Genomic DNA, 24,341 nt, shown 5'->3' with positions numbered 1-24,341 from the left:
CACGTAATCTCCAAGTCACTATTTGATCGAGATTTCTTCAACCACCACGACGTATTGGAGATCACCACGTCGTGGTCTTCCAGTTTTAATACTTATTTGACTTTGATCCAATTTTCCCGCTTCCAGCACTGCAATGGCTTCCTTTTGATCCCGAGCATGTCTTCGCTGCTACAAAACAAATTTTAAACAAATTAAGTACCTTTTGTTATATAATGAGCATAAATGTAGCAAAAAGTATTGAAATCATGCATGAAATATATAACTAAATATGCACAAATCAAAATACCCCACACTTGACTTTTGTTTGCTCCCAAGCAAAATTGATTTTTTTTATCATCACATCAAATCCCTAGCTACTAATATCGCACAAGACAATCCACTATGAGACCATCCATTACATCAAGACTATAATGCATATATTAGTGTCTAATTTTTCCTAAGAACTTCTCCAATCCTAAATACTTACGATCCTGATAAACACTTCCCAGTCAATTTGAACAACATTCATTTTTGTCATTCCTACCTCCTATGCCCTTTTATTTACCCCCTTTCATCTCAAAAGTTATTGTCAAATACAAAGTGACTCAATAGAAATGAAAATAACATATAGTATAATTTTCCTAAAAATATAACTACAAGTTTTATTTGTTGCAACATTATCTTTTTTTTTGGAACTTTTTCTCTTTTTCACTTTATTTTTTATTTATATATATATATATATATATATATATATATATATATATATATATATATATATATATATATATATATTATCTTTTCTCAATGCTTCCAACTTTCCATAATCACATATAAGCAAACAAATAACTAAAACTTATACTTAGTTGCAAATTTACTAATACTATAGTTCATGACTTTCTAAAAGATTCATTGGAGTACTCGAAATCCCTTAGGTTACTAATGGAGCCCATGACTATTGATGAAACCCGTGTAGTGGCATTCTTCCCGTTTTGATCCATGTTAAAGTACTGCAGGTGCACAAATATACGAAAAATATCCCGCGGGGAATACTGACCAAGTCCCAAAGGTCACAGGTTGGCTCCACTCCTGAACTGTTACTTTGTTTATATATATATATATATATATATATATATATATATAGAGAGAGAGAGAGAGAGAGAGAGAGAGACTCAACAACATAGAAAAGTAAAGAGATAAACTTGATAAATTGATTCGCATTCTTTTGACAGAAAGGACCCAGGAGATATATCAGTCACTAGTAAGTTTTTTATTAGGTCTAGGTTTTCCCAAAGCCAAAACTTTTTACATCCCTCAAATTGGGAAAGGTCGTGTTTTTTCTTATAATTTCATTAGGAGAGTGAGGCCAAAAATATACTAGAACATATGTTGGCTCCAATAAATATCGAGGCTCACATCGGATCATCCCACACAGGACTAGCTACCAAGGTATCAACATAACAACAAATTTTTTTACTAGATTCATATTTAGACCATTGTTTCAAGTCTTTCTAATTTTTTTTAATCCCAGTCACTTTTCATAATAAAATTTTCAGAATGCTTGTTATTCCTATGTTCAACCCCCTGCCCCACACTTAAATGATGCAATGTCCCCATTGCATAAGTTAACAATAAAGAACATAAAAGTAAAGAGAGAAATTGGAATAGACTCCCGTAGGATAGAAGTGGTGAGGTCGAACGTGGGTCTTGTGTGGTTGACATCTAGTGAGATAGCTGGAAAATGGTACTTTGGGCTGCCACTAGAATAAACTTCAATACACCAAGAATGGGTGAAACTAAGTAGCAACACGACGTGGTTAGAGATGAACACATCATGGTCTTCATTAATCTGGAGTTTTGATCGCAGATTTCCTCGATACCACATCGTGGTGATATGTGTCCACACCTCGGTTTCGTTCTTTTCATAATAATATGATTTCTGTCCAACTTGATTCTTGGCCAAGAAAAAGTAATACCAAGGTGGTATACCCTTCTATTTTGCTGAAAAATGCTCTCTTATAGTTAGTAAGATTAACTACTCGTCATCTTCACTCAAAATTGTTTCCTTGCAAGTCGCGAGTTTCACCCCTCACTTAATCTTTGTCACGTTCTCTCAGAATTCATTCATCAAATCCTCTCATATACTTCTGAGAAATTCAAACAAACAAGTAATAAAAAAGGAAAACAATCACAAAAACTAAAATTACTCAAATCCTACATTACTAAAAACCCTACATTATTAAACATAAAACAAATAAATTGTCTTAAAAACCACTAAAGCATAAAATAAAATAAAAACCAAGGATAACCACTCTTCGTTTCGATCTCCTCCTCCTCCGCTACCGCCGACACTACCTTGGTGTTCCGTTCATAACTCATCCCAAGTCGGGATGTACGTGTATGACGAGGGATACCCGGTCGGTCGATCAATGTCCAAATGTTGCATCATGAGATCCATGTGTATTCCCATATAGTTCATGCCCCGACCTAAATTATCTTGATACCGCCTCAAATAAACATTATAGGGGTCCATTGGCAACTAATCCTCCTCAAAATTAACAGGCGGCTCCTCCTGCATGTCATCCGCTCGTCTCATAACTCGCCTAATCATAGGAGCCTCCATTGGGTCATTTAGGAGAATTGAGTAGTTGTTACCCCCATTATCAATCACAACTCGCGCCCTTTTGAATAAAATTCGGTTAAACGGGTGGGTATTCTCCAATGTCAAATCCCTAGCCTCCCTTAGCTCAAAAATACCATAAGATCGGGCTAGCCGCGAGATGAACACTCCCCCAGTAATTGGTGCTCCCTTCCTATCCTTCCCTACCCTAGATGCCAAAAATTCCGCCACACAATGAGGAAGATTGCAAAAGGCCCCGAGTGTAATGATGCTCCACAGGAAAAATACATCAAGGGTTGGAACCTTATCCGCCTCCTTCCTCTGATTGATGGTAAAAGTGAGGAGGCGGTGGATAAGTCTATGAATTGGTGATCGAATGTCACCCTCTTGAGCTCTCCCTAGAATGTAAACTCCATTTGAAATGGTGTCCCACCAGTTTGTATCACTAACACATTGTCGAAAACCCGTATGGAAATGCTCAATAAACGTGCTAAAATCCATTATCATAACCTCAACTTGATCATAAAGATCCAACCTCCATGTAATGAAGGTCGTCCATCTTCCTATATCAGAAAATAGAGAGAAATTCCACACATAATTCTTTGAACACCGGCTCTTAAAGTCTAAAAAATCGACTCCATCCTGTGCACACAAACCGAACATCATCCCCAACAAATTCTTTAACTAAATATTGGTCAAAATATTCCACCAACCCGCCCTCTTGAAACCAATCCCAATTTAGAGCATTCGGAACATGAATCTTTTGCACCCGCATTGCATCCAATTTGTTCCTCCACTCAATCATAACCGCGGGTTCAACAGTATTTGAAAAATTATACCACCAGAAATCTTGGAATGCACTAGGGTTTCCTTGCCTTCTTCTGATCATTTTTTTCAAAAACAAATAACAAAACAACCCACAATAAACACATCATATTAGAAATGAAACAGAATTCAAAAATTAATTTGTTCACTGAACACCCAACACGTCGTGGTTCAAGAACAGTTTGGCGACGAAGGTCATAATCGAACAAGAATCAACCTATTAAACTCAAATTAAGCACAAGGGTTTTGTTTTGTATAACTATTAACGCTATTAGGCAACAATTTCAAGTAAAAAATGAGCAAAAACAACCCCAAATCGGTTAAATATCGTAACCTTAGGTTTGAAAAATAACAAAAAGTGGACCCTTTAAACAAAATTGTTGCACAAAACCAACATTAGATCACTGATTAACTCGACCAGGAGTAAAAATATGTTACCTTTGTTGAAGAGAAATGTGAAAAATCGAGGATTGCTTAAGAAGGATGTTGCGAAGGGCAGAACTTGACGTGTTAGGAGCGTGTGGGTGAAAAAGTGATTTAATTTTTTTTGACTTTTTCAGGTTAAATCCGATTTTAGTGTAAAAAACACCACCACGTCATGTTTGGAGATAACATGTTGTGGTGGTTTAAATCTTCACGATTATCGGACCCTTTTCCACCACCACGTCGTGTAACAGCTCATCACGTCATGGTGGTGTACAATGCATCATTTTAAAGTCATTCAATAAAAAATTATAAACACCACACGCCACACTTGTGCCTTGCTTGCCCTCATAACAACATTTATCGGCAAAAGAGTGAACCCCCCCCCCCCTTTTAACACACTTAAATCCAAAACAAAACAAAATTTAAAACTAAAAGGAAAGAAAATGCAAACTCAAATTTCGGGTTGCCTCCCATAAGCGCTTCTTTTTGAGGAGTCGTGAGTCGAACTCCTTTCCGCCCTATGTTGTGGCGGTTTCTTCCAAAATCATGTCCTTTCCTTCCATATCTTCTTTTGGCATTCCATCCTCATAATGTTTCACACGATTTCCATTTACTTCAAACGATGCTCCACCACCCTTAGATAATTCATTTATTCCATATGGAAAGGCTTCTTTTACTACGAACAGGCCATACCATCGTGTCTTTAATTTGCTCGGAAAGAGATTCATTCTCGAGTTAAAGAGTAGGAATTTTTGACCGGGTTTAAAATTCGTATTGCCTCTTAACCTAGCATCATGCCACTTCTTTCTTTTATCTTTATAAATCATGGAATAATTATACACTTCATTTCTCAATTCCTCTAAGGCATTCATCTGCATCAAACGGTTAGTACGCAATTCAGATAATTCAAAGTTACAAATCTTCAAAGCCAAAAATTTATTGTGTTCGATTTCGATCGGTAAATGACAATTTTGACCAAAAACTATCCTATAAGGCATAATACCTATTGGAGTTTTGAAAGTGGTTTGAAAAGCCCGTAATGTATCCTCAAGCTTATCAGACCATACCTTTTTATTATTACCTACCAACCATTCTAATATTATTTTTAAAGCCCTATTTGTTATTTCGGGTTGCACACTTGTTTGTGGATGACAAGGAGTTGCAAATCTATGGTGGACACCATATTTTTGTAACACCCTTGCAAGTTATTCATTGCAAAAATGAGTTCCCCGATCACTAATTAATGCTTTGGGCATGCCAAAATGAGAAAATAACTTTTTAAGAAATTTAACGACAACGCAAAACCCTAATGCTTGGTTCTAGTTTTTCTATTTGTACATGCAACAATTTTCCAAGACTTGCAAACCCTAATCTAGAATATAAAAAAATCGAAATCAACATAAACAAGAATAAGAATGTTACCTTTCAATTGAAGCTTGATGATCTTGAGCTTTTGAGAAACCTAGCACCTCAAATGTGATGCCTCTAATGAATCACAAACACCAAAGCAGTTGGATGATCTTGGAGAGAGAGGGGAAATGATCAAAATCGGCTCCATGATATCTAGGGTTCTTTTAGTAGCCGAAAATTGGATGCCAAGGGTCCTTTATATAGGTGAGGAATTAGGGTTTCAGTCAAAGACCTCATCCGGTTCCTTAGGCTCTAAGCAGCCGACAAGAATCTTCTAGAACCTAGGACCTTGGGCGAAATCCTTATGGACTCCCATAAGATTTCGTCCAACCCCTTCCAAAGGGTTCCTCAGCCCATTATGCAATTATCTTATAATTACAATATCAGTCCCCCAAGTTTAATTAATTTCTTTTGAACACAAAATTAATTCTAAATTAATTCTTGACCAATATTAATTAAACAAATATGATTTCTCCATTAATATATTATTCATATAATATATTAATAAACCATAATAACCTCTTTCTCTATTATTAATCCAGTCAAGTTGCTCTGGTGAAGGCAACCCAAAAGGACCATGCTACAACCGAGTCAAGTACATACCAAATATGTTTATGGGCTTAGACACCTAATCCAATAGTCTCCCACTTGGATAATTCTATTAACTATAAATGCAAGTAAGACTTCAAAATCCGATTAGCAATCGTAGCTCTCAAAAGCTGTTGTCGAACTATGACACGTCCTTTAGAAGGGATCGTATAGTCCTCCGTTCTCAAGATATCGTGTGGACAATCACATGGAACATAGTCATACTTGTTGTCCAACAGTTTGTTTCTCGATCTCTGATTCGTCTGACATAGAAGTTAATTGAACACATCAATTTAGTCCTGACCGGGCCCGACACGTAAGTCAAAACAAAATCATCTAGGGGCCCAAGATATCGCTTTTAGCCTCGTAGGATAAATGGAACAGATAAACTTCGACTTATATGCTTGTACTATTTATTCATCAAATCGTACACAACAATGCATTTTATAACATCAAGTTACTGATGCGTTTACGCATTATCAATGCACAACCGACTCATAAACAACAACTTATATATCTAGGTTTAAAGACTATATGATATTACCATCTCACAATCACTCGTGATTAACTTCCATGAAGTGATTCATGTGAGTGCAGGTTTAATCCAATACTCAAATCATATTTCATAAGCACTCATGAACGTTGCAGCAAACTTTTGCTATGTCTAAACGCTTAAACAATCTACAATCCAATTCATGACAGTCTTCTTTCATACTTACTTCCAACGTATGATCGACCGTGGATAGTTTAAACAATCTTATTATTTAGGAAGTCAAAACTTGAAAAGTGAAACAATGGTAAATAATTGACACAAGACAGTAACATTACTTATAAATAAAACACCTTTATTTAATCATCAAAATGTCAATTACAATTTATCTATTACAAGTTTCAAAAGGATATCTAATCACTAAAACTAATATCGTCCTTCAGCCAATCCTCCTAGCATGCTGCAAGTGCTTAACTCTACTCAGTCCCTTCATAAGGGGATCTGTTGGGTTCTCTTCTGACGATACGCTTTTCACTACGAGGAGTCCCTCTTCTACCCGATGTCTAATGAAATGATATTTTCTGTTGAGATGCCTGGATCTACCATGATCCCTTAGTTCCTTGGTTAAGGCAACCCCACCTTCGTTATCTCAGAAAATCTCCATGGGCTCCTTTATGTCCCGTACAACTCCAAGGTCTCTGATGAAGTTCTTTAGCCATATTGCCTCCTTCGACGCTTCGCTTGCTGCTATGTACTATGAGTCTCACGTTGAATCAGCTACGATCTCCTGCTTGGAACTTTTCCAAGTCACTGCTCCTCCATTCAGGGTAAAGACCCAGCCCGACTGAGAGCGGAAATTATCTCGATCGGTCTGAAAACTGGCGTCATTATACCCTCACACTCTCAAGTCATCACTCCCACCGAGGATAAGGAACCATTCCTTAGTCCTTCGTAGGTACTTAAGAATATTCTTTACTGCGGTCCAATGTGCTCTACCAGGGTTCCCTTAATATCTGCTGACCATGATCAAAGCGAAGGCCACATCCGGGCGAGTACATGTCATAGCATACATGATTGGGCCAATTGCGGAAGCATAAGGTACTCTACTCATCTCCGCTATCTCGACATCAGTACTCGGACTTTGAGTCTTACTCAACTTGGTATTGCTTTGGATTGGTAACTCCCCTTTCTTGGAATTTTCCATGCTAAAACGTTTTAACACTATATCCAAGTAAGTACTTTCACTAAGTCCTATTAGTCTCTTACTTCTATTTGTCACTATCCTTATCCCTAGAATATAAGTAGCTTCTTCGAGGTCCTTCATAGCGAAGCACTTCCCAAGCCAGGACTTAACCTCCTGTAGGGTTGGGATGTCGTTTCCTATGAGCAGTATGTCATCTACATACAAAACGAGAAAGCTAACTATACTCCCACTGGCTTTGAAATATACACAGGACTCATCCTTGCTTCTTGAAAAACCAAACTCTTTGACTTTCTCATCGAAACAAAGATTACATCTGCGAGACGCTTGTTTCAATCGATAAATGGATTTGACAAGCTTACACACTCTATCAGGATGCTTCATATCGACAAAACCCTCTGACTGACTCATGTAAACATCCTTAGCCAACTTCATATTAAGGAAAGAAGTTTTGACATCTATTTGCCATATTTCATAGTCATGAAATGCAGCAATAGCTAGCATAACCCTAATAGACTTTATCTTCTCTATTGGTGAGAAGGTCTCATCATAGTCAACTCCGGGAGTTTGAGTAAAGCCCTTCGCAACCTATCGCGCCTTATATGTGTGTACTTTCCCATCCATTTCGATTTTCTTATTGAAGATCCACTTGCACCCGACCGTTCTTACGACCTGGCACATATTCAACCAAGTTCCAAACTTGATTGTCGTACATGGACTGAATCTCGCTGTCCATAGCCTCTTTGCATTTCGCAGACGTCGGGGCTGCCATGGATTGTTTGTAGGTGTTAGGTTCATGCAAATTTACTAGTGTACTATCACTAATAAACGTATCACCCTCAGCGGTTATATGGAAACCATATAATACGGGTGGAACACTAACTCTACTGGAATGTCTAAGAGGTAAGGACTCGTCAATCGGTTCAACAGGAGTTTCCTCTTCGGGTTGAGCGCCAGTTTTAGAGGTTCCTTCATCGTTTGATTCTTGAAGCTCTTCAAGATCAATTTGCCTCCCACTGTCCTCTTGGAATATAAGTTTTTGCTCTCAGAAAACCCCTCTCCTCGCAACGAAGACAACATTGTCCTTCGGTCTATAGAAGAGATATCCAAAGGAATTCTACGGATAGCCAATGAAAATACACCGCTCACAACGAGGTTCGAGCTTGTCGTGAGTCTCTCATCTTACGAAAGCCTCGCAACCCCAAACCTTGATATGCACCAATGAGGGAGCCTTCCTTGTCCACATCTCGTGAGGTGTTTTGGCAACCTTCTTAGTCAGGACTAGATTAAGGATATGGGCGGCAGTCTCTAAGGCATACCCTCAGAATGAGATAGGTAACGAAGCTCGACTCATCATGGAACGAACCATGTCCAACAAGGTTCGATTGCGCCTCTCAGCCATACCATTTAACTACGGTGTCCTAAGCGGTGTCAATTGCAAAACGATTCTGCATTCCTTGAGGTAGTCGTGCATTTCTATACTAAGGTACTCACCACCTCGATCGGATCAGAGCATCTTAATTTTCCTGCCCAGCTGATTCTCCACTTCCTTCTTAAACTCTTTGAACTTTTCAAAGGTTTCTGGCTTTTGCTTGATTAAGTAGATATACCCATATCTGCTATAATCATCGGTAAAAGTCACATAGAAGCGGCTCACATCCCTTGTGGTGGATCTAAAGGGACCACATACATCAGTATGTATGAGATCCAATAAAGCCTCACCCCTTTCACAAGTGCCAATGAAGGGTGACTTAGTTAACTTTCCAAGTAAACAAGACTCGCACGTGTCATCGTCCCTAAGGTCGAATGACTACAACACTCCATCCTTTTGGAGTTGGGTTATGCGTTTCTTGTTGACATATCCAAGACGACAATGCCACAAACATGCTTTGTCCAAACTATTGGAAGAATCGATATTCAAAACATCATTTCCTAAGTTGTCTACCACCATCATAGTTTCATATATTTCATTACAAGGCAATGCTTCAAAATAGAAAGTACCATTAAAGAAAGAATTAATAGAACCATTTTCATTATTAAACGAAAATCTAAAATCTTGTTTATACAAACCATGAAAAGAAATAATGTTTCGTGTCATTTATGACGAGTAGCAACAATTATTCAAATCTAGACCTAAGCAACTATTAAGCACTAAACAATAAACTCCAATATTGGTGACAGGCGACGCTTTCCTATTCCCCATGATCAAGTTTATCTTCCCATGCTCCACATTTATACTTCTTCTTTGACCCTGCAAATCAGAACAAATGTGAAAACCACATCCTGTATCGAGGACCCAAGATATAGCATGTGATGAGTTATTAGATTGAATAGTGTAAATACCTGCAAATGACGACTTTATCTTCCCATCCTTGATATCTTGTAGATATTTCGGGTAGCTTCATTTCTAATGCCATTTGTCGTGGCAGTAGAAGCACTCTGCTTCCTTTAGGTTGGAAGAGGGAGCAGCAGAGCCAACTTTGGTTCCACTAGAAGAGGATTCATCATGGGGTTTACCCTTGTGGCTCTTAGAAGGGGCCTTCCTCTTCTTTCCCTTTCCTTGCCCAATAGCCAAAACAGGGGCAGCAGCAGTAGGAGTTGATGCAGTAGTTTTGTCTTTCAGACTACTCTCAGCAGTCCTTAGCAGGCGTTGAAGCTTGCTTAGAGTGAACTCCTCCTTGTTCATATGATAAGTCATACGAATGATATCTATGGCCAGCTCCTCGTCGAATTTCACATTAAACTTTAGCAGACGGTCCACAAACCTTTGCATTTTCTGCAAGTGGGACGTGACAGACTCTCCGTCCTTCATTTTGGTAGTGATCATCGCAGCGATGATCTCATACCCCTCCTGCCTTGCACTTTGATGGTACCTTTCCATCAAACCTTGGTTCATCTCGTACGGATAGTAGTCCTTGTAGGACTTTTGGAGTTCAACGGTCATTGTTGCGAGCATGATGCAATGTACCTTCGTTGCATCCCTTTCATGAGCTTTGGACGCATCAATTTCCTCGGGAGTAGCAGTGTTTGGGTTAACCTCTTTCAGCTCCTTGTCGAGAACATACTTTTTGTCCTCGTAGCGGGTGACCATGCGTATATTGCGGATCCAATCATTGAAATTGGTCCCATCAAAAATACCTTCCCATATAAGTTCATGAGTGAGAATGAGCCAAAAGGGGTCGAGCCAGAAGCGTTGTTTTGAGTAGACATCTAAAATAGAAATGGAACAAAGTTTAGATTAGATAATAATCCCCAATTAAACACCCAATGAGAAATTAGGGCTAAGACCCAACACAATTATTTACAATTAGAAGAGGGATTCCGTAATCTAATCGCAAAAAATTTGAAGGTAAGTAAATGACGATTTACCAATTTCCACCATAAAAAACGAAATGAATTTAAGTTTTAAATGAATTGAAATTCCTAGATTCTTTTGAGATTCATTGAACTTTTCAATGACATGTTTAAATCTCGATATGCCCTTCAACTTTGTGACTGGGATACCGAGGATCACAAACAAGGTGTGAATAACCATGCAAATGTACTTGGTACTCTCAATGTTACAAATCACCTAATCAATGTGCCAGTCAGCTACACACGCTCCATTGATCTATGATAAACATCGAGACACCCTTTGTCACCTTTTCTAGTCCCAAATTAGTGTGCCGGTTAACCACACACGCTCCACAAACGACTTGGCAAGGTGCAAAGTGTAATTTCATGGAATAGCATCATTTCACATTTTACCTAAAGTAACTAAGATGGGGAATTTATAAAAATATTTAGTTACTTTATTAAAATCATTATACTTATTAATGAGGAATTAGTTGCCCTATCCTACCCCTTTGGCTAACGACCCTCCACCAATCAAGGAAGCGGTGGGTGAGAGTGGACACCCATTAAACTGCCATTTTATAGGCAGCAACCTTATACCCCCCCTTATAGATCGACTTCGTGAATGAGGCCTACTAACTGTAAGACTAGCTTTATCTTATACATATATATTATAATTAATCTTATAATATTATAATAGTATAAGGATTGAATTTTAAACTTGTAAAACTCTAGGGTTTGGAATTAAATTATTTCAAAATTAAAACTATTAATCAAAAATTTAAACTCCAAAACTTGAGGGAAAGTTTTGAAACTTTTCAAAACATCTTTTAGATCAAATTTGAAAATTAATTAATTAATCATATTATTAATCTTTATCATATAATTTGACCTAATCTATTTTCCTTTCAAGATAATTCAAATTAAAATACAAATAATCAATCTTTATCATCTAAAACAAGTAATTATCTTATTTATGACAATTATCTTTGAATTGCATTGGGATAATCAATACCTTATTGAAAAAATCGGATTTTATCAATCAAAAACGTTTTTGGTAATTATCCCAATTCAATTTTGGCCAAAATCCCAAAAAATCAGCCACCAGACGACCCGACTCGTCGAGCCACACTTTGGACTCGTCGAGTAGGCCGGACTCGTCGAGTTCGTCAGGGGACTCGACGAGTTCATCGATCAGTTGCAAGGTTTTTCGACTTTTGATCTTTGGAAAATTTAGCTATGCATCAAATACAAAATAAAAATGATCTAGGCTCTGATACCACAGTTGGGTTTTGTGCATTACATCAATCCTATGGTGTACATGCAAAACCCTAATGCTTGGATCTAGCTTTTCTGTTTGTACATGCAATAATTGTCCAAGACTTGCAAACCCTAATTTAGCATATAACAATATCGAAATCAACATAAACAAGAATAACAATGTTACCTTGGAATTGAAGCTTGATGATCTTGAGCTTTTGAGAAACCTAGCACCTCAAATGTGATGCCTCTAATGAATCACAAACACCAAAGCAATTGGATGATCTTGGATAGAGAGGGGAATGGTTCAAAATCGGCTCTATGATATCTAGGGTTCTTGTGGTAGCCGAAAATTAGATGCCAAGGGTCCTTTATATAGGTGAGGAATTAGGGCTTCAGTCAAAGACCTCATCCGGTTGCTTAGGCTCTAAGCAGCCCACAAGAATCTTCCAGAACCTAAGCCCTTGGACGGAATCCTTATGGACTCCCATAAGATTTCGTCCAACCCCTTCCAAAGGGTTCCTCAGCCCATTATGCAATTATCTTATAATTACAATATCATTCCCCCAAGTTTAATTAATATATTTTGACCAGAAAATTAATTTTAAATTAATTCTTGACCAATATTAATTAAATAAATATGATTTCTCCTTTAATATATTATTCATATAATATATTAATAAACCATAATAACCTCATTCTCCATTATTCATCCATTCAAGTTGCTCTGGTGAAGGCAACCCAAAAGGACCATGCTACAACCGAGTCAAGTACATACCAAATATAGTTATGGGCTTAGACACCTAATCCAACAAAAGCTTGTGCTTCAGCCCACTTCGACAAGTAATCAACCGCTACTAATATGTACTTTTTATCTTGCGAAGCCAGAAAAGGTCCCATAAAGTCGATTCCCCAAATGTCAAACACCTCACAAACTTGAATGATGTTTTGTGGCATTTCATTGCGTAAAGAAATATTACCCGAACATTTGCAAGAATCATACTCCTTGACAAATGTTGTAACGTCTTTAAAGATCGTGCGCCAATAAAATCTCGCATCAACCACCTTCTTTTCCGTGTATTGGGCCTCGTGATGTCCTCCAGTTGGCCCACTTTGAAAATGTTGGAGAATGTCTCTTGCATCACTTCCGAATACGCAACATCTGATAATACCATCCGTACAACTTCTAAATAAGTAAGGCTCATCCGAAAAATAGTATTTGAGTTATGAGAAGGGTTTATTCTTCTGTTGATGGGATAAGCCTTTGGGGAGATACTTGCTTGCAATGTAGTTGAAAATATTCGCATACCATGGATCTTCACCCGTCATGACCATCAAATATTCTTCGGGAAAGTTATCATCAATCTCAACTTCATTCAATTCTTCGAGTTTTGGATTCTCTAATCTTGAAAGATGATCGTATGCGACGTTTTCCATACCCTTTTTGTCATTGATCTCTATGTCAAATTCTTGAAGTAAAAGCACCCATCGAATCAATCTTGGCTTCGTATCCTGCTTATTAAAAAAAATACTTAAGAGAGGAATGGTCAGTGAAAACAATTGTTTTGGACAAAATCAGATAGGGACGGAATTTGTCAAAAGCATAAACTAAGGCCAACAACTCTTTTTCCGTCGTCATGTAATTTTCTTGGGCATGATTACAGGTTTTGCTTGCGTAATAAATGGGTTGAAAGTGCTTATCAGCTCATTGTCCCAAAACCGCTCCTAAAGCGAAATCGCTAGCATTACACATAAGCTCGTAAGGTAAACTCCAATTTGGGGCTACCATGATTGGGGCGTGAGTCAATTTATCTTTTAAACTTTCAAAGGATTCCAAGCATTCTTTAGAAAAATTAAAATCCGATTCTTTTAAAAGAGATTGGTTTAATGGTCTTATGATTTTTGAAAAATCCCGCATGACCCAAAAAACTCTGAATCCATTTCATTGTAGTTGGAGGCAGTAATGTAGCAATGGTGTCGATCTTTGCATGATCCACCTCAATCCCTGCCTTGGAAACCTTGTGACCTAGGACCATTCCTTCCTTCACCATAAAGTGGCACTTTTCCTAATTCAATACTAAGTTGGTCTTCTCACACCTAGCAAGCATTAAGTGGTCGACATGAAAGATTGCGGTAATGCATCTTTGAAATGTGGTCGACACATTGCATAGTCCAAATGGCATTCAACGATAGGCAAAGGTCCCGCTTGGACACATAAATTTCATCTTTTCTTGGTCTCGTGGGTCGATCAGAAACTGGAAATAACCTGAAAAACCATCTAAAAAGAGTAATAATGATGACCAGATAAACGTTCAAGCATTTGATCGATAAAAGGTAAGGGCAAGTGATATGTGCAAGTGGCATCGGTTAACTTGCGATAATCGATGTACACTCGCCAACCGGTTACCGTTCGTGTCAGAATAAGCTCGACCTTTTTGTTTGCAACCACTGTCATGCCACCCTTTTTTGGTACCACATGGATTGGGCTAACCCATGGGCTATCATAAATTTAATATATATATAATCCTGGCATCTAATAATTTCACCACTTCTTTCTTCACTACTTCTTGCATCTTTGGATGTAATCATCTCTACATTTGTACCACTGGTTTGGCCCCTTTTTCCAGGTTGATTTTGTGTGAGAAATATGAAGGGCTGATCCCTTTTATGTCGGAAATCTTCCAAGCAATGGCGTTATTGCATTTTCTCTATACCTCCACCAATCTTTTCTTCTCTCCGGGCTCAAGATTAGCGGATATAATAACAGGATTTTGCTCATTTTCCTGCAAAAAGGCATATTCAATATGTTCGGGAAAGGTTTTTAATTCAACTTTTGGGTTTTGAGAAGCCACCACGGCGTGGTCTTCTACCTGCCACGTCGTGGTGTTTTCAAATGGCACGTTTGGTCGTGATTTTTCACTTGACCACGACATGGTCAAGTAACCATGTCGTGGTTGGCCTTCTGATTATACTTTAAGGTCTTTTATTTCACTTTATTTCGTAAGCTTATCTAATTCTTCTATGTCATGTTCAACATCAAAATCATTGTCTTGAAGAACCATGTACCCCTCTGAATCGTTTTCCTTTGACCCATTCAATTCTTTTTCCTATACCTCATCGAAGATATCCACCACAAAAGCCATGTCATCGGTTATTTTTTAATGTTTCATAGCTCGACCGACTCCAAAAGTGATGGTATCTTCTCCAACTCAAAGGGTGAGTTTTGACTCTCGTATGTCTACCAAGGCCCGTGCGATGCTTAGGAAAGGTCTTCAAAGAATGATTGGAACTTGGTTGTCCTCTTCCATATCAAGAACAACGAAATCTGCGGGAAAAATAAATTTGTCAATTTTAACCAATAAGTCCTCACATATACCTCTTGGAAAGGTCACCGTTTTGTTAGCGAGGTAAATTTTCATGCAAATTGGTCTCGATTCTGGAAGATCTAGTTTCTTGAAAAACGAGTAAGGCATGAGATTGACACTAGCTCCCGAATTGGCAAGAGCGTAGCTTGTGGCCAAATTTCCTAATTGGCATGGGAGTGTCATTCAAATTAGACTAAGGCCCTGTTTGATACTCATCTTTCCAGGTCCAGACAAATCTTTATGGCTGAATGGACCGGAAAGACTGTTTGATTTGCACAAAAAAATGGGTCTTTCCCGGTAAGATATGTCTTTCCCAGAAAGCTCCAAAATCATATCTTTCTGGCTGAATGGGTTGGAAAGACAATTATGCACCAAACCCCGCATCTTTCTTTCTTTCTTGGATTATTAATTTTTTTAAATAACTTTTTTAAAATTTATTTTTTTATTGAATTATTACTTTTTTAATTTATTATTTTATATTAAGAAATATTATTTTAATATATAATATTTATGTATTAATAAATATTATTTTATTGGATTATTAATTTCTTTTAAATAATTCTTTTTTGGATTAATTCTTTTTATTGGATTATTATATATTTCATAAATATTATTTATAATATATAATATTTATATATTAATAAATACTACCTTATTGGATTATTGATTTCTTTTAGTTAATTTTTTTAATTCATTTTTATTGGATTAATTCTTTTTTTTTTTGGACAACACCACAACCATCATAATTTATTTTAAAAAATCTCATCCATCACACCAGTATCGGACATAAACCGGGTCATTTTTCATCATTCAACACAGTCAATCAGATGTACAATCAAACAGCATGGTTTCTTTCCCAGACAACACTTTACCATACAACACTTTTCCAAAAAGAAACTATCAAGCGGGACCTAAGACTTTGTGACATTCATATCTAGGTCACGTCAGAGGAAAAGTCAAGGAGTTTGGCGAAGCGCTGCCAGATTCTCCAGTCACCCACCTCAGTCAGGTGAGTGTATAGTCCCTTTCATGAACATGATTTTAATATAAGTATCAATTAAAGTATTAAAATGCATTTCAAAGAGTCTTATGTGAGATATATGCTTATTGCATGGAATATGTGTTAGAACCATATTCGATAAAATACCACGTGCAAACCAGAATTGGTTCTATACGTGTTAAGATGTACATCTATTATTTCATGATAATAATAATAAGAGTGTTATTAGAAAATACCTATTAATACCTAAGATACTATCTGTCAAAAAAAACACACTAAGTTATAATAGTGTTATGTAAAGCAAAGTTGGTATTATGAGTTAAGTATTGTAGTCTTACTGAGAGATAATATAAGAGTTGAAAAGGAGGATGAAGTTTAATTATGTATGGATATAGGGTAGCATATTCCTAAGAGTCCATGAGAGGTGTGAACGGAAGGTAGAATACTGGCATTGATGATCCGAGAGTATGGATTAAGTACAATCTTTCATTCCTAATACAAGAGAGTAGATTAGGTGTAGTCATTCATTACTGATCTAGGAGTATAGATTAAGCACATTCATTCATTCCTAATCCAATATTCATTACTGATACGAGAGTATGGATTAAGTATAGTCATTCATTACTAATCCGGGAATATGGATTAAGTATAGTCATTAATTACTGTTCCGGGGGTATGGATTAAGTATAGCCATTCATTACTAATCCAGGATTACAGATTAAGCATAGTCTTTCATTAATGATCCGAGAGTACAGATTAAGTACAATGATCCAGGAGTATGGATTATGTATGATTCCATTCTTTTCTTTGTTTTCTACATTGATCCTCGTCTATTCCCAAGGAATTCTCGAAGCATCATAGTCAATTAATTGTTCACATTAATCCCTTAGATAAATGTCAAAAATGTTGGGTTTTGAGCACTATAATACTTCCTAAGTGCACATGCAACCCTAAATGCTTTGGATCTATGTTTTCTCTAATTATACATGCATTCACAATTTTCCAAAGCATTCTCCTAACTAGCATACAAATTATCAAATGAACAATACAACTAGTTAGATGACATACCTTTTAGAAGGACTTGTAGTTCTTGACCTTTGAAAGCTTCAGCACCTCAAGTGTGATGCCTCTAATGGTTCACAAACACCAATATGCAAGAGGATGAATTAAGAGAATAAGCTACTTGTCTAAATGAGAAGGTGTAACCGATGTTGGCTTATGGAGGGTTCTATTTATAGTGTTGCACATTCTAGGGTTACACTTGGTAAGCCCTAATAACCCATGACTTTCCACATTCTCATGCTCCATGGGTTTAACCTCGATGGACTATCCATGGATTAGTTTAGCCCATATATACAATCATGGATCATTGGCCCACACTACAAGAATCATTGATTTACATAATTAATCCCCACATATTTAATTAGTCTCTTTTGATCACAAAATTAATAAATTAATTCTTGAGCAATACTAATTAAATAATTCCGTATTAATATATTATACTTGTAATATATCAATAAACCATAAATAACCTTATTCTCAAAATCCATCCTATCAAATTGCACTGGTGAAGGCAAACCAAAAGGACCATGCTACAATCGGGTCAAGTACATACTAGTTATAGTTATGGGCTTAGACACTAAATCCAACCGTCTCCTACTTGGATAAGTCTAATAACTATTACTGCTAATGTACTTTAGGATCCGACTTATCAATTGTAAGCTAATGTACTTTAGGATCCGACCTAGTCCGTGACTCGTCCTTTAGATAAGTGATCATATAATCCTCTGTTCTCAAGATATCAGCTAGACAAATACATGAAACAATGTCATACTTATTGTCCAGCAGTTTGTTTCCCGATTTCCGATTCATCTGACATAGAGCATAACTGAACACATCAATTTAGTTCTGACCGGGCCCGACACATAAGTCAAAACAGAATCATCGAGGGGCCCAAGATATGGATTTTAATCCTCTTAGGATAAAAGGGTCTAGATAAACTTCGACTCATATGCTTGTACTAACTATTCATTGAATCATACACAATAGCACGTTTTATAACATTGAGTTACAGATGCGTTTTCGTATATCAATGTACAACCAACTCATATTCAACAACTCATATATCTAGGTTTGAAGACTTATATGATATTATCGTCTCACGATCACTCGTGATAAATTCCATGAAGTGATTCAAGTGAGCGCGGGTTGATCCAATACTCAAATCTTATTTCAGAAGTACTCATGAATGGTGTAGCAAACTGTTGCTATGCCTAACACCTTAGACAATCTACAAGCCAACTCATGACAATCTTCTTTCATACTTACTTCCAACGTATGATCGACTGTGGATAGTTTGAATAATCTTATTATTCGGGAAGTCAAAACATGCAAAGTGAAACACAAGAATAATACTAATCCTATATGGCCCCAAAACTTTTGAGTGTAAATAAAACACCTTTTATTTAATCACCATATTGATTACTCATTATTCATTGTATAATGTTTCAATTTATCAACTTAATACTTGAATTAAAACAATAGTTATCCCATGCTCCAAGCATGCACACTATGTTTACCTACGGTCCTTACTTTGTGAAATAGATCAATTGTAAACATTTCCAACGATACTCACTTCACAATTCCAAATCCTTATTGTAAGTGTGAGAATACCAAGTCCTTGACACTTACTGTAATCTTGTTAGATTGTAAGCTTATATGCAATGATCCTTTTGTAATGACTAGGTACAAGACGCCATAGAGACTTGACCAACGATATTACAAAACTTTTGTCACACCCCCAAACCGGAACGGCGGAAATGTTCGGGGGCGGAGGACGTCATGTTTAGTATCACAAGACATGTATCATAGTGATCAAAGTAACAAACAACCATTGTATTAATATTAAAGTGTTTACAAAGTAGTGATTCACAAAAGATTGAATCCAAAACTAAATAACAAAACAAGACATGAAGCTACTATGCTCCATCTTCTGAATCCTAGCACGCGTACATGTCTACTAGTTACCTGAGAAAACAAGTTATTTTGAAAGAGTAGATTAACATTTAAGCTGGTGAGTTCATAAGTATTTTAGTGATGTATTAGTAAGTTGGAAGTTCTTTTAGCAAAGTTCTCCTGTTCCTCCAGAAGATCCTATATCTTCTGATATGATGAAAGATAAGTAAAAGTGACTCTACAATCCTTTCTATGAATGCTAAATGGATACAAGTTATGTAAAATTCAGATCAAACAAACAATCGATTGTGTGAATCTACCCTAAGCCCACAACCAAACAAGGAACAGGGAACGAGGCGGAAGTCAGACATCCCATTGTTTGTTAGATATTTACTGTATATAACCCTGGTGTATTCATTTGGTACTCACAGAGTTAACTGTAATAGTTCCTTTATGCTTGAAGAAAACATTATTTAAGGAAAACCCTTATTTCCTTTAGTAATAAAATGGTATCCACAATAGTTCCTTCTATAATCACTTAGTTTATAAGATCTATATATAATCTAATATCGAATGGATAGTTAATTGTGTGAATCTGCCCTAAGCCCACAACCAAACAAGGAACAGGGAATGAGGCGGAAGTCACACATCCAACTACCTAGCATATATTAATTATATATAACCTTGATGTATAGACTAAGGTATTATAGAATTAACCACTTAAGGTCCTTTAAGTTACACTGGTTTAATAAAATGGATTAAACCTTTCGCTGATAAGTTTCTAGTTTCGTTTACTCAATGTTCTATCTGAAAGTATGTTTTTGTACTAGAAAACAGTGTATTAAATTTGTATACTGTGACCTGACCTATACCTGGTACTCCTTACGATTACTTGGTGTATACGGAATATACATATATATAGTTAAGATCGAATTGATAGTAGACTGGGTGCATCTGCTCTAAGCCCACAACCAAACAAGGAACAAGAATTGAAGCGGAAGGCACACATCCTACTATCTGTTCGACACGATTAATATATATCCCTGATGTATCTACCGAGGAATCATAAAGTTAGCATTATAGGCCCCCTTCTAACTGAATGTTCATGTTACGAGTAAGTTATGTGGCGTTATTCTAATATTTGGACAGCTACTAGAAGTAATGAAATGCTGTACTCTTAACGCCTCAGTCGATACTGTTGTGAGTTTTGTATATATTTATGTGTTGTATTTATATTTATCCGGTACTTTGTAAATGTACCCTTTATAAATAACTCTGGTATGATATATTGTTACCTCGTGTTTGCTAACCCTAGTATGTTTTATTTGTATCGTTGTTAGTGCAAACCCGACATGATGTGTTATTACCTCGTGTTTGCTAACCCTGGTACGTTGTATTTGTACCTTTGTTAGTGCAAACCCAGTATGATACGTTATTACCTTGTGTTTGCTAACCCTGGTACATGGTATTCGGACCATTGTTAGTGCAAACCCGGCATGATGTGTTATTACCTCGTGTTTGCTAACCCTGGTACGTTGTATTTGTACCGTTATTAGTGCAAACCCGGTATGATATGTTATTACATCGTGTTTGCTAACCCTGGTACGTTGTATTTGTACCTTTGTTAGTGCAAACCCGGTATGATATGTTATTACCTTAATTTGTTATAAACAATGAGTTAAAGATACAATCTCTTCCTAGGATACTAGGAATATATACTATAAGTGTGTAATTCATGATTTGTTCTTCTGTTATAGTTATATTATGTTCCTCCCTGTACTAGTTATAGTATGTTCCTCTCTACACTAGTTATAGTATGCTCCTCCCCGTACTAGTTATAGTATGAACTCTCTGTACTAGTTATAGTATGCTCCTCCCTGTACTAGCTATTGTATGAACTCTCTGTACTAGTTATAGTATGCTCCTCCCTGTACTAGCTATAGTATGAACTGAACCCCTAAACTATACCTATTATAGTTTACTAGTATGTCTGTTTGAACTGTTACAACCTTGAAATAAAGACTCATTTATCTACTAAGTTATGATTGTACTTTAAAAACGAAGTTTTATAAACCATAAAGTAACATAACTTTAAAAGAGTTTTTGCAATGATTTAATCACTTATAAACACATAAGCAATCCTTAAAAATGATGTTTATCACAAAACATTTACACAATTATCATTGTGTTCAACTTGTAGTCCCCCCTTTAAAAGCATTTAAAACATTTAAAAGATCGATTATAGGGGTATGAACTCACCTTATGTGAGTGATTCAATTGCAGATTCGCGTAAGGATAAGAAGTTCCACGAATGAATTCCCGAGACACAAACGAGTCCTAAATGACATATAATGACATATATTGGCATGTAATTAGTGTTTTACACAACTAACATGCAAGAAAACAACCTTAGGGACTAGGAAACAACTGAACTAAGTGTTACAATCACATGTGATTAACTAAATAGGGTTTATGGTCATGCAAGGGAGATTACGGCCAAGGGGTGTACGGCCATGGAATGTACCGCCGTACACTCATGGGAAAAACATGCTAAAAGGGGTGTTTGATCCATGGGGAAGCTAGTGTGACAATTGCACAACAAGTGGATGAACGAATCTTTCATTTTGGGAAGGACTTGAGGTGTGTACGGCCACACCAAGTGTGTATGGACGTATACACTCCAAATTGGATGCATTTTTGGGTCTTTATTCAAAGGGATTCATGGGTTCAAGAATTCTAATGGACAACAAGTACCTAGCGAGTGTTTAAGGCTTTAGATTATGATTCTAACAAGGGTGTACAGCCATAGATAGAGTGTACGGTGGTACACTCTTGATGTTCTTGAGTTTGATGATGTTTCAAGGCTTTGAATCATGGATCTTTACTAGATAATGCAAGGTATCAACTAATCAATGGAAGGAATACTTACGTTTTTTAAGAACAAGGTGAAAAGGTTGATGATAGTTGAGAGAGAATTGACTTTCTTGACTTGGAAGATGAAGAAATGAATGAAAAATTAAGGGATGGCTTATAGATGGTCATGAGTTCACTGCCATATTGTGTGTACGGTCGTACAACCATGTGTGCGGCCGTACACTCCTCTTGGTGGAGTGTTTGGCTCAAGTGCAAATGCAGAACCCAAGTTAACTCATCCCTAAACTAAAACATGAATGTACTAGGCTTAGAACACTCAAACAAACCTGAAACAATGCTAAAAGATAGCAGAAATGAGTCTGACTTTCGATTGATTGGCTCGGTTTACAAGGCAAAAAAATTTGGGTTGTCACATTATTCCCCCGTTAGATGGAATTTCGTCCCGAAATTAGCTTTCTTAGGAGTACTACTGGGGTTGTGCTCCTCTGATTGGCAGAATACCCACTCGTAGACCTGAGCAACTTTGACCTAATGGCCATAATAGGATTCATACCTTGTACATCTATCATTACCTCGTGTATACAAGTAGTATATAATTAAGATTAGTAAGACGGTCGGATGTGCGACTCTGCCCCAGGTCCACAACCAGACAAGGAGCAGGAGATAGGGCGGAAACACACATACTAAATCTGCATAATCATAATTATATACCACCCTCGTGTATACACTTAATAGTGATAGGTGGGCTGTATTCGTCCTTAGTCTCTTTGCTTGAACTTGATCTGCTGAACGAGTGGTATTTCGGGAAGGTATGCTGAGTATACGGTGTTAAGGTTTCGGAGGGCAAGGTATTCATCGCATGAGTACTTCGGGGTTTAGAATACGAGGTAGACGATTATGAGGTCTGGGTCGGGCTGTCGTTATGAAAGACGAGAGTTTCGTTGATTTGATGGTCAAGGTGACAGAAACATATGAACTTAGTATGGTGAGGACCACTCCAATTCATGAAGAAAGATGACAACAGACTCTTTATAAAAACAAATGTTAGGCTGATTTGAAAGAAACGTTTGTTAATCGATGGTGTATCCCGAGTGTGTTCGACAATGTACTCTGTGTAAACGTTCCAGTGCTTTCTGTTTTCTATTTGATATTACCACTGCCACAAATCGTATCGCGATGAGCAAGTACTAACAGTGCAAGTCTTTTGATAACTAGTGTCGATACTTGATTTTTCGATCCTCCTCGGTACCACTATGATCGCCTGACATATACAAATTATGTATAATTAAGATGAATAAGACAGTCGACTGAGTAACTCTGCCCTAAATCCACAACCAGACAAGGAACAGGAATTAAGGCGGAATCACTCACTCTAAGTCTGCAAAATCTTAGTTATGCACAACCCTGATGTACATACTAAGCCATCATAGCTTCCCTGAACGGGTCTTTAGTTCTCTTGTGAATGATGTGACTTGTTCAGACGAGTGACTTATTATAATTACTTTTAAATGTTTTCCCGAAGTTTTAATCTTATATAAATATAAATTAAAATTTTAATGTAATTCTATTTAGGAGACGTACCAAAAATTTCAAAAGCGGGGTTCCTCGTTGTTCCCTTATGTCTTGTTATTAGATTCCTCCTTCTCCTTCGTCACCTCTCTCTGTTGGGCAGTCTCTCTTGGCATGTCCCATTTCACGACATGCATGGCATACCTGAACTATACCGGCATCGGTGGTTGAAGTGATGTGCTGAGTTGGAGTTCTGCAGAAGCGAACTCCTTCGTCATTTCTCTTCGTTGGACATTCCTTCCTGAAGTGTCCGGATTCGCCCCACTTGAAACATACCTGTTTTTCTTGGGAGATTGGATGTGCCGACGCTTTGCAAAAATGGGCAGTGTGCCTCTTTCTGTTACAATTTCTACGCTGTAACTCTCGGCAGGCTCCGTTGTGGTGGTAGGTGCATTTGTCACACTTTGGGATGTTTCCAGCATATCATTTGACAGAGGTTGTAGTGGCAG

At 37.2% G+C, this 24,341-nt stretch overlaps 1 protein-coding gene across 1 annotated transcript; it reads right to left on the bottom strand.

Annotated features, from left to right (window-relative positions):
- Positions 1-4,365: 4,365 nt before the first annotated feature.
- LOC145127264 (uncharacterized) lies at positions 4,366-4,845 on the bottom strand. Its single transcript, XM_079062488.1, has one exon. It carries the CDS (start codon positions 4,843-4,845, stop codon positions 4,366-4,368), a length of 480 nt encoding a protein of 159 aa, XP_078918614.1.
- Positions 4,846-24,341: the final 19,496 nt, after the last annotated feature.

This window comes from Lactuca virosa, chromosome 7 (genome assembly GCF_052849685.1).
Source record: "Lactuca virosa cultivar CGN04683 chromosome 7, Lactuca_virosa_CGN04683_v6, whole genome shotgun sequence".
In the NCBI taxonomy this organism is placed as follows: Eukaryota; Viridiplantae; Streptophyta; class Magnoliopsida; order Asterales; family Asteraceae; genus Lactuca; species Lactuca virosa.
The sequence above is the reverse complement of the archived record's forward strand: the minus strand, read 5'-3'. Positions and strand labels throughout refer to the sequence as shown.

What these genes read in the sequence shown, in the direction of transcription:
- LOC145127264 (XM_079062488.1), bottom strand. Translation starts at nt 4,845, where the DNA reads ATGCCTTATAGGATAGTTTTTGGTCAAAATTGTCATTTACCGATCGAA.